Below are 14,542 nucleotides of genomic sequence, written 5' to 3' on the forward strand. Positions count from 1 at the left end.
GTAGGTGTTTGCTGTGGGGTTCTCCCCCACACAGCTCACAAAAGGAAACACTACAGAATGAGAAGTTGTCGGCAAAAAGAAAGTGGTTAAGATATATATAGAGAGAGGGAGACTGCGAGAGAATTACTGTAAAGAGTAAACCTTGCTGACAGTAACTTTGCTACAGATTTTGTAGATTGAAAGTGTGTCTCACTGTCATGGGACGACAATGATTAAGTTCGAATCATCTTTTGGGGTTTCATGTTTGTTTAGGTGTGCCTGCTGTGCCCGTAAATCTGTCACACTGTTGTTGAGAAAAGCACAGGATAAGATTCAGGTTTAAAATCTACAAATGTCGGGTCTGAGAAGAAGGTGCTCGAGAAGCAATAATCTGTTACTTTGAGCGAATACGATTTCTGACCTCAGAGCAGTTCTTCTGATGACTGTCTTTAAATCAAACTCAAATCTGAAGCTGTGTTAAAGAATCAAAACAGGTGATACAACCCAGCACCTGCTGTACTTAATGATGGCATTGGTTATACTTTTAAACACTGCGAAGTTACTTGACAGTAAGTAACCATGATGAAACAGGAGTATCTATTGTCACACATTGATTTTGTGAAATAAAAAATGATGTGACGTAAGCAGTGTTTTTTCTGAGTTTCATTGGTCACCGGCTAGTTTCATTTCCTGTATTTTCAAGGAAAGAGAGCCTGAAAAGTGAGCAAATCAGGGGAATGTAGCGTGGGACTTCCTAAGGTTTATTACCAGCAAGAGAGGGGTAGTAAGCAGGATGTCACAAGGGCGAATGCATTGTGTTCCTGCCTACAATACACAGGTCCAGTAACTATGTAGTTATTGTGTTCATGGAAAGAGTGTTTTGTTAGAACATCCACATGCGTGAATATCTGGCTACTTTGATATGAGATGTCGGTAATAGTCTCAAATCAAATTACCAGATAATAAGAATTTTAAAAGGAAGACAAAGAAGAGACGAGGCTTTTACAATCTGTCCTTTAACCCAGTGGTTCTCAAAGTTTTGATGACTGAGTGACAATTTAGGGAGTCAGCATGTGATTGAGAGCCACGCAAGAAAAATGCAGACATCTCACTTCCACATCAAACTGCAGAGTTGTCCAACATTGCTCACTGTAGCTAACGGCACTAGCATCGATGACGCACAGTAATTCGTAAGACACTTGTGAGGTGCCACTAGTTGCCATGCAAGGAGTAGTTTTCTTCAACGTGAAACTTCTGACCTGACAGAGGCTTGTTTGGATGTAGTTTGAAGTTTGATGCAGTAGTGAGTTATTGAAAGTGAAAGTATTGGAATAATTAAAATGCATGCATTTCACATTTAGTGGCTGCCAATAGCTACTATGCCTTCCCAATACCAAGCACCGATCTGATACCAGTGTTTGATTAATAAGCTGTATGCCTCACTGTGTAGAAGCGATTGGAATCATTCTCTTAATTGTAAAGCAGCAACAGGCTCAACTTAAACATTGTTTCCTAATTTTGTAAAAAAGTGTCTAAATACATAGATATAACTGTACTGAATTGTGATTTATTAAGATAATGGTATCCAATATCTGATTTAGCTATTGGACCAATATCAGTATCGGTATAAGTGCATCCCTAATTTTAACCCAAAGCACGATGTTTTCCTAACCTTAAAGGGGCAGTGTGTAAGATCTGGCCAGAATTTTGGTTTAAAACATAAAAGATGAACTGTTGATGTGTGTTTATGTTATGTCAAAGACATAACACTTGTCTTGTTTAGCAGAGATATCTAATGAAATGAGTGCACTAAGCAGCTAGCCACGGCCCATCTTGTAATACCACTTGTACCTCAAGAGGTGATAGAGAGTCTCTATAATGTCCAGTCTTCCCTCAGTTCAACATGAGACGATGAAGTAGAGCTGCATCGAGGGGTAGTAATCCCATTGGAGGTACAGGGTCCGTGTGTGTTTATTTATTGGATTAAATCCAAAGTGGTTGAAACAAGAACATGACTCATCATTTTAACTGACACTACATGTAGGGAGTAGGCTTCTATTTTTTTTTAGAACTGATGACTGTAAATGTAGATTGTATTGACCCAGTAGAGGTGAAATGCTGCCTCCCATTTCTTTGGAGGCTGTGGTCAGACATTACACAATGCCCCTCTAACAAAGTACTTAATTAGTACTTAAACTCTACCTTAATTTGATCCTGAACCATACCAAGTCGTTTTTGTGCCTAAACCTAACCAAGCCTTGACCATTGCGTTTTTATCAAAAGTGATTTGTAACAGTTTTTTGCATAATTCTGATGGAGGCGGCAGATAAAAAAAACTAATTCTTTTGTGTGTCGTTCTGGGGATGGACTAATAATGTATTTATTTGGAGGATTTGTGTTGATGATTTCTTTTCTGTCATCCCAGTTGCTACATTTCATCCCCTAATAAAATTTTATACCGGTATGAAAACACGCAAAATACAGGACGTATAGAAACAATATCTTTAATATGCTACATCATGTAAATATAAAAGTATCACCAAAATAGTCTCTCACATATAAATTCTTAACATCTCATATCCTGTTTGCAAAAATAAAGTACATAGACAAACATATTGTACAAAGTAAAAAAACACTACCAAAATCATAAAAGAGGTACATCACTGACTCAGTAGTACAATTTTTAAGAACAGTACCTGCCTACTGGTTTTGGGGAACAACCAAAAGCACACAGATCTGGTTGCATTTTTGTCCAGTGCTAAGTGAGAAAAACATTAACAATGTTAGAAAATTGTGCCCCTGTGTTGCTCGTTTTTGTCTTCCAAAACATTCACAGTAAAGCTTTGTACATAGGAAATGTCTGAAACATTTGAATCCAGTAAAAAGCTACACAGCAATCCACTTAGTTTGTTAGTACTGACATAAAAGCATTGCAATAAGAAAGACTAAAAGCCACTTTCAAAGGGATTTGTGTATATATTTCATTGTGATACTGTGATCACATTGGATTTGTTGTTTAGTTTCTTTTGGTGGTGGTGTTTTTGATCCTTTGATATCTAAATTACGTGCGAGAAGTTGCTGAATAAGAAAAAAGTCAAGGTTATGCTTTTTTTCTTAACCTCTTTCTTCACTAAGTTGAATAATGCTCCAAAAAACATTACTACACATTCATGTTCTTTGATTGTAGTTTTGGCAATTGCTTATTAACACACAATTTTAAGAGACCTGCTTTCCTTTCCCTTTTTTAAAATCATAAATAAATAAAATAGTTGCAAGCAGTTAAAGAGCAGGAATGTGGTTTGTGCCATCATCACTGTGCCCTGTCGTTCGTATACACTTCCACTCATTGTACGCATGCACCCAGAAGCTCAAACACGCTGTCACACAAAGCAAAACACTGCACAATTTAACAAGTGAAGACTCAATCCCAGGTTTGTGCCACATCATTGTTCCTGAGTCTATTTGTGGTTTTCCTAACAGATCAAATCTGTGAAAGTGTCAACACACAGCAAAAAAACACTAACAGAAAAAAACTATTATACAACTAAATAAATAAAGATGACTCAAATTTTAAGAAAAGTAATAAGTTAAAGCACAAAAAAGCAAACAATTCTCTACCCGAGTGAAAAGAGTTTGCAATACTTCACAGCTTAACAACATCGTCCTCCATTTTCATTTTTTAAACTGAGTTTTGGGAGGAAGTACAATCACTGAATACCCTCGCCCAGTCTTTGGAATGCTCTTGTTTTGGTGCTGCGCTCATTTGATTATAAAAAGTTTCCCTTTAATGCCCTTCATGGACTATTTAGGGAGTTTTATTTGGCGAAAAGTCTGTTTTCTTGGTTTCTGGTATGCTGTATGTCCTTTTCAAATTCCTCCTTCCCTCGATTCCTTCTCACTGTCCTTCTGTCTTCACTGTTGGCCGTTGGTGGAGGTGAACAACGCTGGCCCTCTCCTGATAGGCCAGTGGAGGGCTGTGGTGTGACGCGGGTGTCGCTGATTGGATCATGGGCATAGCTGGTGAGTTAATAGCCGCCGTCAGTGCTTTCAGCAGTAGGGTTGCCTCCTTCTGGTCCTCCTTTCCCTCGCCCTCCAAGGTGCGCTCCAACCAGCGCTCCACCGCCTCCTTCACCTGCAGTGCCGATGCCGCCTCTGTGAGCATGTCAGCCTCTTGGCTGGCGTCGAATCGCTCCACCATCTGTTTCATGTGTACGTTGACGGGTGCGTTGGTGTTTGCCAGGCAGCAGCTGCACTGGTGGATGCCGAGGGAGAAGCGGTGGAAGAAGGCCTGGGCGCATAGCTGGCAGCGGTAGGGGCGGACGCGGCTGCTGTGGAGGCGGCGGTGCAGTTTGAGGTGGATGTACTGGGTGAATTTGGTGTTGCACAGCTTGCACTGGTAGGGTTTCTCCCCGGAGTGGAGGCGGAGGTGTGTTTTCAAGTTGCTGGTGCTACTGAAGCGTTTGTGACACACCTGGAAAGCATGAAGTGAAAGGTTAAGGCTTCTGTGAGCAACATTCACTTGGCTGATTATTAACACGTTTGGATTGTGTTTGGGATTATTCTGGAGAAACTGAGCAACACAGTATGATGTCATCTTGATGTGTCACGTACAGTATAGTATAAGGGTTGACCATGTTATTCCAGTTTTGTGGGGTACCTCCATAAAACAACATTTCTTTCTTTGTTCTGTCCTCACTCTCAACACTCACACCCACAGAGTCACACTAGTCAACAATTACATGATCAAGTGGGTAATGGCTTACTGAAGATTAAACAGACACTGCCTTACCAGGAAGGTATGTGAGTCAGAGAGCATTTGGGTGTATTGTGTTTACAGTGTGTTTCTATTTGTGTCTTACACACTCTCGGTTTGACATCTGCGTCATTCATGTTCAGATCGGCTCGTAAGGAGCGTGTAGTGCGAGAAGAAGACCCACACTTAGATTGTGATTCTCAACATACCTGACATTCATGTGGCTTCTCCCCTGTGTGGACCAGGTGATGTTTCTGGAGGTGGGCCAGCTGAGTGAAGCTCTTTTTACATAGGTTACACTGGAACGGTCTCTCGCCACTGTGCACTCGAAGATGGACCTACAAGTACAAAGATCATACAAAAACAAAAATCATGAGCACTGGTGTCAACCGGTGTGGAAAAATTGGAACACAATGAATACAATTTTCAAGCGCAAGATAGAGGAATTGAAATGGTTACCTTGAGGTTTGACAGCTGTCCGAAAGTCTTCGAGCAGATATTACATTCATACTTGATCTTTCCGTTCTGCTTCAGCAGTGGGTAGGGCAGTGATTTGTGACCGGGGCCGTTGCGTGTCGCTGTTTTGCTTTTGATCGTAGCCAGGCTTAGATTCATGGCTTCCTCAAAACCAGAGGGAGACTGCTCGGCAGAATGGTGCTGACTGTCAGGCTTGGGGAGAGGGGAGAGCTCCGGGGTGGCTGGTGCGCCTCGTGGTGGCGACACATTTGCTTTGAGTTCTTTCAGACCTCCCTGTAAAGACGGAGGGTAGGGGAGGGACACTGGCAGCAGATTAGGTGGGCCGATGGGTGGATACGGGAGGCCGTCGGTGCCCAGGTAGCTGCTGTATTGGAGAGATCCTCTTGAGGGCAGCATCCCAGGGAAGGGAGGGGAGTACGACGGGAGGAGGAGGCGAGGATAGTGCGGGCCGTAGGGAGGAAGGAGCTGGTAATTGGGCTGGAGGGGTCTGGATTGGGGGTGAATGGGGTAGGATGAAACGCCTTCCCTGTAGAGGCCGTGGAGGTGAAGTGGGAGATTTCGGTGCTGGGATGGGAGCGAAGGATGAGGATCTGGTAAGTACCGGTGATTTAACCCCAGACTAGGCTCTCTGTATTCGGGCTTAGGGGAAGGAACGATCCCCCGGTCTTCTGGATCTCTGTCGCTCTCCTCCTTCTCAACCTTTTTGCTGAAGTCCATGATCTGGTCGTCAGGCGTGTCAGGTGGTGTGTCTCTTTCCAAAATCTCCACGTCGATATTCTCCTCTCCATCTTCATCCCTCTCTTCTTTCACCTCCTCTTTTGTTCTGTCCGTAAACCATGTCTGCTGAGGTAGGTGCTGTTTGGCGTACTCTGGCTCTTGGTCTTCATCCGAACTCATGTATTCTGTAAGTAAATTAAATCAAAATTGAGTATTGTCGCAGACTTTGACGAGTGAATAACAGCATCAAACAGGGGGAAAAGCTCATTATAATATTTAGTTCAAATTAAAGTGCCTCACACACTCAGACACCCATCCACCCACAAACGGCACTCCCTCTTATGGTAAATGATAGTAGTTTCAGTTTGACTTGACGTGTAAATCACAAGTTATAAGTTTCTGTTTGTCAATCGCAGTAGTGATTTTGATGTGTGAGAATAAGTTAAGTGGTAAAGTGTGTGGGAGTCCATGTGTCATGTCACGATTCTGAGTTTCATTTGCGAAACCTTTTCTAGGTATAGCTGTCTTACTCGCCACAAGATAATGTGAAACAGCTCTTCCTTTTTCCCTTCTCTTCTTGTTCTCTTTTGCGAATTTGTCCCCATTACTGTATGTCGACTGCTTTTTCACGCGTCATGTTATTGTACTGTTGTATTGTTAACTCGGTGAAAATTCATACGTGTTTTTGCACAGTTTAGCTCATCTACTACGATTGATTTGTACTTTATAGCTACAAAGACACTAAAGGAGGCAGAGGAACCAGATTTGTTTTTCATAGATTATCTGCCTCATGTACCGCTGTCAGGATCCAGTGACGGTTTGAGAAAAAATGACAAAAGGTTATTGTTATTTAAGTTACCAAATGTAGCTTTAAATCACACGATAATGTAGTACATTTATACATGCGATTTGAAATCCAGCCACTGGTTTCCTTTTTTCTTTAGCTGAATATTAAAATGAACCTGCAGAGACTCGAGCTGTGTCACGTTGTTTTAGTTTTTCTGGCTTCAACAGCCAGTAACTGAGTTGCCAAAGGAGAGGTAGATGTAGATGTATCAGAAAATCAAACCCCGGGAGGCAAACAATGAGCATACCTGAACTTGAAAGGAACGCTAAAGCTTTTAAGATCCTATTCGTTGATAAAACGTAATGATACTGCCTTAGAATTAGTCACCAGGATGAATGGCGACTCATCTGGTGTATCCAGTTGGTGTGAGTCATCGGACTTTGTGGCAACAGACAATCATTTAGGATGATGACCTGCCATTCTACCAATGGCTGCAAACATATGACTCACAAAGGTACTTTGACCAGGCATTATTCCTCTTAGATTTCACCCCTTTCCTTAAAATCCCACGTCATTCACCACATCTGCTGAGATTTGTTTGGTCTACGTGTGTGAATATAGATATTTGCCTCTCTACGGTCGGCCAGACAGGAAGAAATAGCATCAAACCAACTATCTCTACTGTTGGTAAAAGATAACATCAGGTCTTATTCACAAGAAGGAAGAATAAAAGTGTCTTTATTCATCTTGAGGACGTACAATTTTGCTGATAATAGATATCATCTCCTGACGCAGACTTTGTGCTATGTGTTTAGTCACGGCCACAGATGTAAATCTGTCACTTTGTCAGATCTAGTGTGTGTCATTGTTCTACATCACCTCTAAATCATTCCTTCCTCTGCCTCAAGATATTTGTTAAATCTTGCCGGTGAAAAAAGACCGTCACATCCTGATACAAAACTAGCAAAGCCGTCCCCTCCTGCTGCACTCACTCTGTTTGATGTCGACTTGCTGGCCGCAGAGCCTCTGGGCAAACTCCTGGCTGTACCACACCAGCAGCTCCTGGTTGGGCTCCACCGGTCGGATGGTGTAGAAGTAGATGTCCCGGCCGTTCTGGCACGCCACCAGGTTCTGTTCGGCAAGAGAGCGGGCGGGGTTGACGTAACGCATCCAGTTGCTCCTGTGGACGTCATGGCCATCAATGAAGTTTTGGAGCTGCCCACTGCTGTAAATCTGCAGGACAAGAAATAGAGAGATGATGGGATTAAAACATGTACATACTTGAAGCAACTGATTTGTGTGTAGTCCTTAAAATATTAAATGGTTTCAGATTTAATATTGTTAATAGCACCATTAATTATATTGCTTGACCATCTATTGTTCACATGGCAGTGGCCACGTGAACAACCATTGATACAGACATTGCAGCATGTGATGCTCGAATTTTTGAAATTTGACAAAAGCTGGTTCAAATCCACATAAAATCATCATCATCATTTTTTTTCTAAACTACAGAAAACAATTTAAATAAATCAAGATTATCAAGGAAACAGAATGATCACCTCTGCCATGTACAGTTAAATATCCTTCAGCTGTCAGTCACAGTATATTGTTGCTCCTTTGACCTGCTGCACCCAACAGCTCTGCTCTGTGCGTCCTGAGTGTGTTTGTGTCAGTGCGTATACTTATACTTATAGTAGGCGTTGACGCATGGAGGCGTGGTCGGCCACTCACCGCAGTGGCTGTCTCTTTCATTTCCTCTCTTTCCTCCTTTTCTCTTTCTCACTTTTCTTTTTTGGAGATTATTATTATTGTTCCTGTGTTGTAATTTAGTTTAGTGGAATACATGGAAGTGGGACACTTAACTCAAAAAAGTATGCCTTTGCTTATGAAAACAAAGAAGTTGTAATTGGTGGCTGTTGCCAGCACCTATCTGTCAGGCAGCCAAGTGCAATCGCAGGCATGCCTTTGGCAGCACGTCCCTCCACCTGTGTCATGAGGTCGAAACATAACAGCTCCCAGAGAACGTCACACTTTCACTATTGCACCGCTGCAACGCCCCTTGCACAGGTTTACAGGAAGGAAGATATGTACAATGGCAGCAAAAACTCCTCATGGGAATTGACTCAGCAAGAATGGAAAATTTCCTGAGTGACATAATCTGTCAGATGGATGACAGAACGAGCAAGAAAAAGAGAGAGAGAGAAAAAAGAGACAAGAGACTTGAAGACTAAAGGGGGGGGGGGGGCGGGGTGAACGTGTGTTTGTGTATGCTGAACAATAGTTCCTTCCTTTGTGTATGTGACGGTAAGACTTTGATGACTGTGTGAGATTGAACCCTTTGTTACGTTCCGGCAACATTAACTTCCTCTAAAAGTTTGACCAAAATCCCTGTAAGGCAGTGGAGTGTGTGTGAAAGTATTTTTTTACCCTTATTGACGTATGGATCTAGACTTGATGGGAAACTTTGGAGAAACAGATGTCTCTCTTTTTTTTTTATGAATAACAGAGGAAGAAGAAAACATGTCCCCAGTTGCTCCTCAACTGATACCAGGGTCATTTTCTTACTCCAGATTTGAGACTTTCTCCCGTTTTACTATTATCACACAGAGCTGGGTGACAGTATTGATGCCTACATGTGATATATGTATAGAGAGTGTGTATAATTTGTATATATATTTTCATGTCCGTGCGTGTTTCCCTTACCCGCCAGAAGTATTTCCTGTTGGCCTGTTTGGGAACGTTGTCTTTGGTGTAGATGACTCCTTGCAGAGGGCCAAAGCGAGTCCCCTGAGGAATGTACTCTTTGCTGAACACGGCCATCACCTGGAACACAGACAAAATACATCATTAGATTCATCCATTTTCCATCTTTCCCCTCCTGTGAGGAACATTACACATCAACACGTTTAAATCTACATATAGAATAGCGCAATACGTTAGTTTCTCCATTGTTTGTGTCCAGCAGGTCGTTGGCCTGAGCTGCAATCGTGGTGGCTTCGTCATGTTGACCCAGATAGCTCTCCAGCCAGGTTAAAACCCACAAGGTGAGACACTTTCGACACTAACTAGCTAATCGAATGAAGAGAATTACACTTTCTCTGACCTACTCCACTGATCTCTGACCTGCGGTCGTCAGAAACTCCAGAGAGAACAAGCCGTGTCACCTGTTTGTCTTGTGAACCTTGTGAATGCTGAGCTCTCATTTGTCAGGTGTTTTAGCGGTAATAGAGGACAATACTAGACTTTGGATTCTAAAACCACAAAGACAAAACCATATGAAGCAATTAAAAAAGATAACAATATTGACTCTGCTTGTTCGTTATACCGGTTACATCAAAACCTAAAAGGCCTGATTATATAATATATATATATATATATATATATATATATATATATATATATATATATATATATATAAATATTATAAATAATATATATATAATATATATATAATATATATATATATTATATATTATATAATTTATAGACAAAGGTGAGTCACACCTTTGTCTATAGTAGGACACTAACAAAGCCTTGTAAAATGAAAATGTGTTTGGGATTTTTTGTTTTTTCATCATGAGCAAGTCACTTTTTTTTTGGTAAGAGCAAAACCTGTCCTGTTCTGCAGGTTACTGAGTCATTTCTGACCTGAGAGAAGAAAGAAAACCGTGTGCTGGCAAAACTAAGAAATCTAAAGCGAGGACGAACAGGATATGTCAGTGTCCTCTTTGTTGTGCAGAACAGCTTCATGATTCACACTTTCATAGAAAGTGGACAGGCTTGGGGTCAACCCCTCTCAAAACGAACCTAAACACACACACACACACACACACACACACACACACACACACACAGACACAAGCCATCCGGCAACAGCATCTGCGGCGTACGCACAGTGTCCGTGTCTTGAGGAGCTTTGTGTTCATCCTTAAATACTCCCCCCCTCCCCCCGGCCTTTAACCGCACACCCCCTTCCATAAATAAACACACACTCTTTCTTCCTACCATTAAGGCATTGTAATTCAAACTGACCCTCAAAAGGATTTTCACAGCGTCCTGTGTAATGGTGAAACCTGAGCAAACAAAAATGACAAACACCTGAACACCTAGCAATCGTTTATCAGACAACGATGGAAGGAGTCGGCTTTTGCAAATTATGTAAACGCAGTTCATTAGAAGAACAACAGGTCACTGAGAGCGGCAAGAGTGTATGTGTGTGTGTGTGTGTGTGTGTGTGTGTGTGTGTGTGTGTGTGTGTGTGTGTGTGTGTGTGTGCGTGCGTTTTGGGGGTCAAGCAGCCATGGAGGCGAGTGAGGTGATTCCTGGATGCTATGAACCAGTGTGACAGGGACATTGTGCTTTGCTGGCGTTGCGTGACTAACGAGTCGCTGTGGCCGCCGCTGCAGCTTAACCGCTCAGTTCAGCCAGGTTGGGAAGATGGGAGAGGGAGGGAGGTTTGGGGTGAGGGGTGTGCCGGGGGATGCGTGTTGAAGAACGGAATAAAGGAGGATGAGCGTTCTTAAATGGACCCGCTCTATCACACTTCTCAACGCCCTCCTTTTCTCCTGCCTTCCTCCAATCCCTTGTCTTTTCTTAACCCTCTCGAAATAGCTTGTGCGCCTGCCAGGTTGAGGCCCGGGCGGACGCACGAGCTGCCTGACTGGCTGCCTGTCCCCAACGAAAGTTAATCATCTGGTTTTAACCTAAATCCCCCCCACCCCCCCACCCCCAGCACACCACCCTCCTCTCCCTAGCTCACACCCCCCAATCCGTCCCCTGCGCTGCTCTCTCTCCCAGCTCACTGGCAAACAACCCCATCTGCCACGTGCCCCCTCCACCTTTCTTTGCATTTCCTGGCACGCTTCGGGATGAGGAAAAGGAGGTTTAGAAAAAGTGTGGCGACGTTACGGAACAGGAGAATGAATGACATCCCTCCTGGTAGCCAAGCAGGTGTTGAACAAGTATGGATAATGTGGGGATGTGCATGATGACATGTGTTGACTACGTTCTCAGTTTTAATACAGACTCTTTCGATTTGACTCATCTGCCAAACTGAAATAAGTGCATCAGACCTGTGTTTAAAAAATCCCTTCCTGATCGTGTGAACTGTGCCTTACATTTAAGGTCAAACATGTACGTGCACCTGTCCCTCAAAAGCACACAAAGAAGTGGCTGTGTTTCATGGTCACTGCAGGAAATTAATTTCCCAACTTTAGCTTCAGCGAGTCGAGGAGAAGGATTCACATGTCTTCAGTGAGGGAAACCACTCAATGGACAAGGGCAAGTTTAAGCAAAGCTGATTACCGGCAAGCATGTGAGTCTGTGCCTGTGCTTGTTTTCATGTCGCTGATCACATTACGCACACACCTACATCTTGATGTAGCACTGATGCATGTGAGCACAAACCAAACGGCGGACGTCAAGTTCGGCTGCGTCGAGTGCGAGTGTGTGAAGTGTTTGTAAGATCTGTTGGACGGTAAGCAAGGGCTGGGGGGGGGGCTTGAAAGTAGCCCTTAAAGTGATTGTTATCACCTTAGCTTGCATGCTTTTCTCTTTCTGCAGCAGCAAATGCTGCACAGAGTCGGCAGAGAGAACTAGAGAAGGGGAACGACGGCAGAAAGTGTTGCCTGGGACAGGACAGAAAGAGGAAGGCGACAGCGAAGTCAACCGCAAGCATCAGAGTGTTGACTCCAAAACAAGTGTGATATCTCTCTCTCTCTCTCTGTCTTCCTTTTTAAAGAAGAGCATTCTCTCTTCAGTTACAGTACAAATTGCCCTTTTACAATCCTGCTTGAAGACATGATTGCAGTGCTTTACAGTGACATGTCTGGGCAGATGCCGGATCCTAGTGCATTGCAAGCCAAACAGTCAGCTGATGGAAATAGCTCATGGGTATTGTGTTTGCTCCTCCTGACTCACCTCATCTGAGCGGGAGAGGAGGACGTAGGCGGTAAATGAGAAAGGATGACGTAGTGGAAGCCAAGCTGATCCCTGACGCCTTACTCTGTGTCTACGTGTGTGTGTCCTGAGGAAGAGAGTGTCTGCATGCATTATTATATGCGTGAGACAGAAGTGGAAAGAAGCTGCACAGTGGCTGAAAAATTGGGGCGACGTAATGAAAGTTAAGGTGGCCAGGAGACATAAAAAGGCCCCTGACCTCAAGCTGCCAGTGGCCACGCCCCCACATGCTCATTTGCGTGGTGCACTCTGTTGTATGTGCGAAGAGCTCATTAGTCAGCAGATCTTTTGTTCCAAGGAGCCCAATGCAGATGGCCCAACAGAATGTTACGCAACACAGAATTCATATTTTGAAGTGTAAACACAAATACTTTAATCTGGCAAAACTGTCCATTCAAGAACGGCATCTGGGATTGAGCGAACGCAAAGGAGGTTTAAAGTTGTAGGTTTGTCAGATTAGAATATGAGCTTTTTCTTTATTCTATAGCATCAGTGGGCTGCTTGGGTGCCAGCAAATGATGTATATTGATTTTATGAGATTTGATTTTGTATTTTGATTCAATTCATGAGTACTGCATTCTGTATCTCAAATGTGAAGGAGATGAATTGCTCTTACCTCATTGTCTGTGCTGTGTTCAAAGGTGAGGTTGCGTGGGATGGAGGTCATGGCTTTGGGCAGGCTGAAGCTGGGGTCCGACACCTGGTCTGGCACAATGTAGGTGCAGTTGAGGACAAAGTCCACCTCCCGCCACCCACTCATGTCTCCTGGTGTGCTTTCCAGCTTCATCTTGACAATATAGAATATAAAGTAGCTGATGGACTCAGGCTTTATAGAGCTTTAGTTTGGTTTGGCTCTGTTTGGTCTTGGTTGCTTTGGTATCGAAGTACTTTGGTTTGGTAGGGTAGGTCCCTTGTCTTAGGTACGTTGGTTAAAGCTCAAGATCTTGAAAAGAAAGAGAGAGAAAGAGATTTTAGTGCCACAGAAATCAACTGTTATCATTTTGAGTTTGAGGCAAAGTACATGTTTGGATAGAATGTAAATATGCAGTGCAGAACTCTTCTTGTAAAGCCTGTTTAAGCCTTTTTATGTGACTTATTTATACAAGTCAGACACAACTAGAGTAGGTTGACCTGAAGTTGAATACAAATAATCTCAGTATCCAAAGTCAACTATAACTGTTTGAAATCCATGTAAAATGTTCAATATTTTATATTATTTAAAATGCCTCCTGGCAGCCATTCATTATTCAGGCAGCCGGTTCCATTCATGAAAAGCCAAAATTCATTGACACTTGTCCAATGTCCCTTGCAGCACACGTCATTCAGTTTATCCAGTCATTTGTTATGAGGCCAGCTTGTCCTTTTCTGCTCATTCTGTATCATTTATCCATTTTGTTATCCCTGTCAGTAAGAAAAATAAAAATAAAAAGGAGACATGACTTACTTTCACACATTCCTTCAGCTGTAGGATCCTCATGTCTTTGGCTATGTCATCCCTTGACTGTTTTTTATCCGCTTCCTCCTCTTTTTACTCTCTCTTCTTTCTCCAGTGTTTTCTTCAGGGATGCCTGTCAGTTAGATCCTCTGGGTATCCACTCTTGCTGTGGCCACTCTGTCACCATCACCAGAAACTCATGAGCCTGGATTGCGCCAACCTTTTTTAGCTCAACGCTCCGGCCAATCACGAGCCACTGTGGTCATGTGATTGTGCCATCTGACACACAACTGTTGGCTTTGGACAACAACATCAGTGACGTTGTACACTTGGCCAGCAAGTGGCTGTTGTGATGAATGCTTACACATTGATACACACACATACACACACACACACACACACACACACACACACACACACACACACACACACG

At 43.0% G+C, this 14,542-nt stretch overlaps 1 protein-coding gene across 2 annotated transcripts; it reads right to left on the reverse strand.

Annotated features, from left to right (window-relative positions):
* Positions 1–2,494: 2,494 nt before the first annotated feature.
* On the reverse strand, positions 2,495–13,461 carry prdm1b (PR domain containing 1b, with ZNF domain). Of its 2 annotated transcripts, XM_068711299.1 has the most exons (6): positions 13,291–13,461; positions 9,420–9,539; positions 7,706–7,946; positions 5,192–6,111; positions 4,942–5,070; positions 2,495–4,450 (listed from the first exon to the last, which is right to left on the reverse strand). In XM_068711299.1, the coding sequence occupies exons 1-6, from the start codon at positions 13,459–13,461 to the stop codon at positions 3,875–3,877; spliced, it is 2,157 nt and encodes a 718-aa protein (XP_068567400.1). In that variant the 3' UTR covers positions 2,495–3,874. The 2 variants fall into 2 exon arrangements, with proteins under 2 accessions (XP_068567400.1, XP_068567401.1); XM_068711300.1 differs by lacking the exons at positions 9,420–9,539; positions 13,291–13,461 and adding an exon at positions 8,276–8,359.
* Positions 13,462–14,542: the final 1,081 nt, after the last annotated feature.

Source organism: Cebidichthys violaceus, unplaced genomic scaffold (genome assembly GCF_023349555.1).
Source record: "Cebidichthys violaceus isolate CVI_PGR_0920_01 unplaced genomic scaffold, fCebVio1.0.p SCAF_16, whole genome shotgun sequence".
Taxonomy (NCBI): domain Eukaryota; kingdom Metazoa; phylum Chordata; class Actinopteri; order Perciformes; family Stichaeidae; genus Cebidichthys; species Cebidichthys violaceus.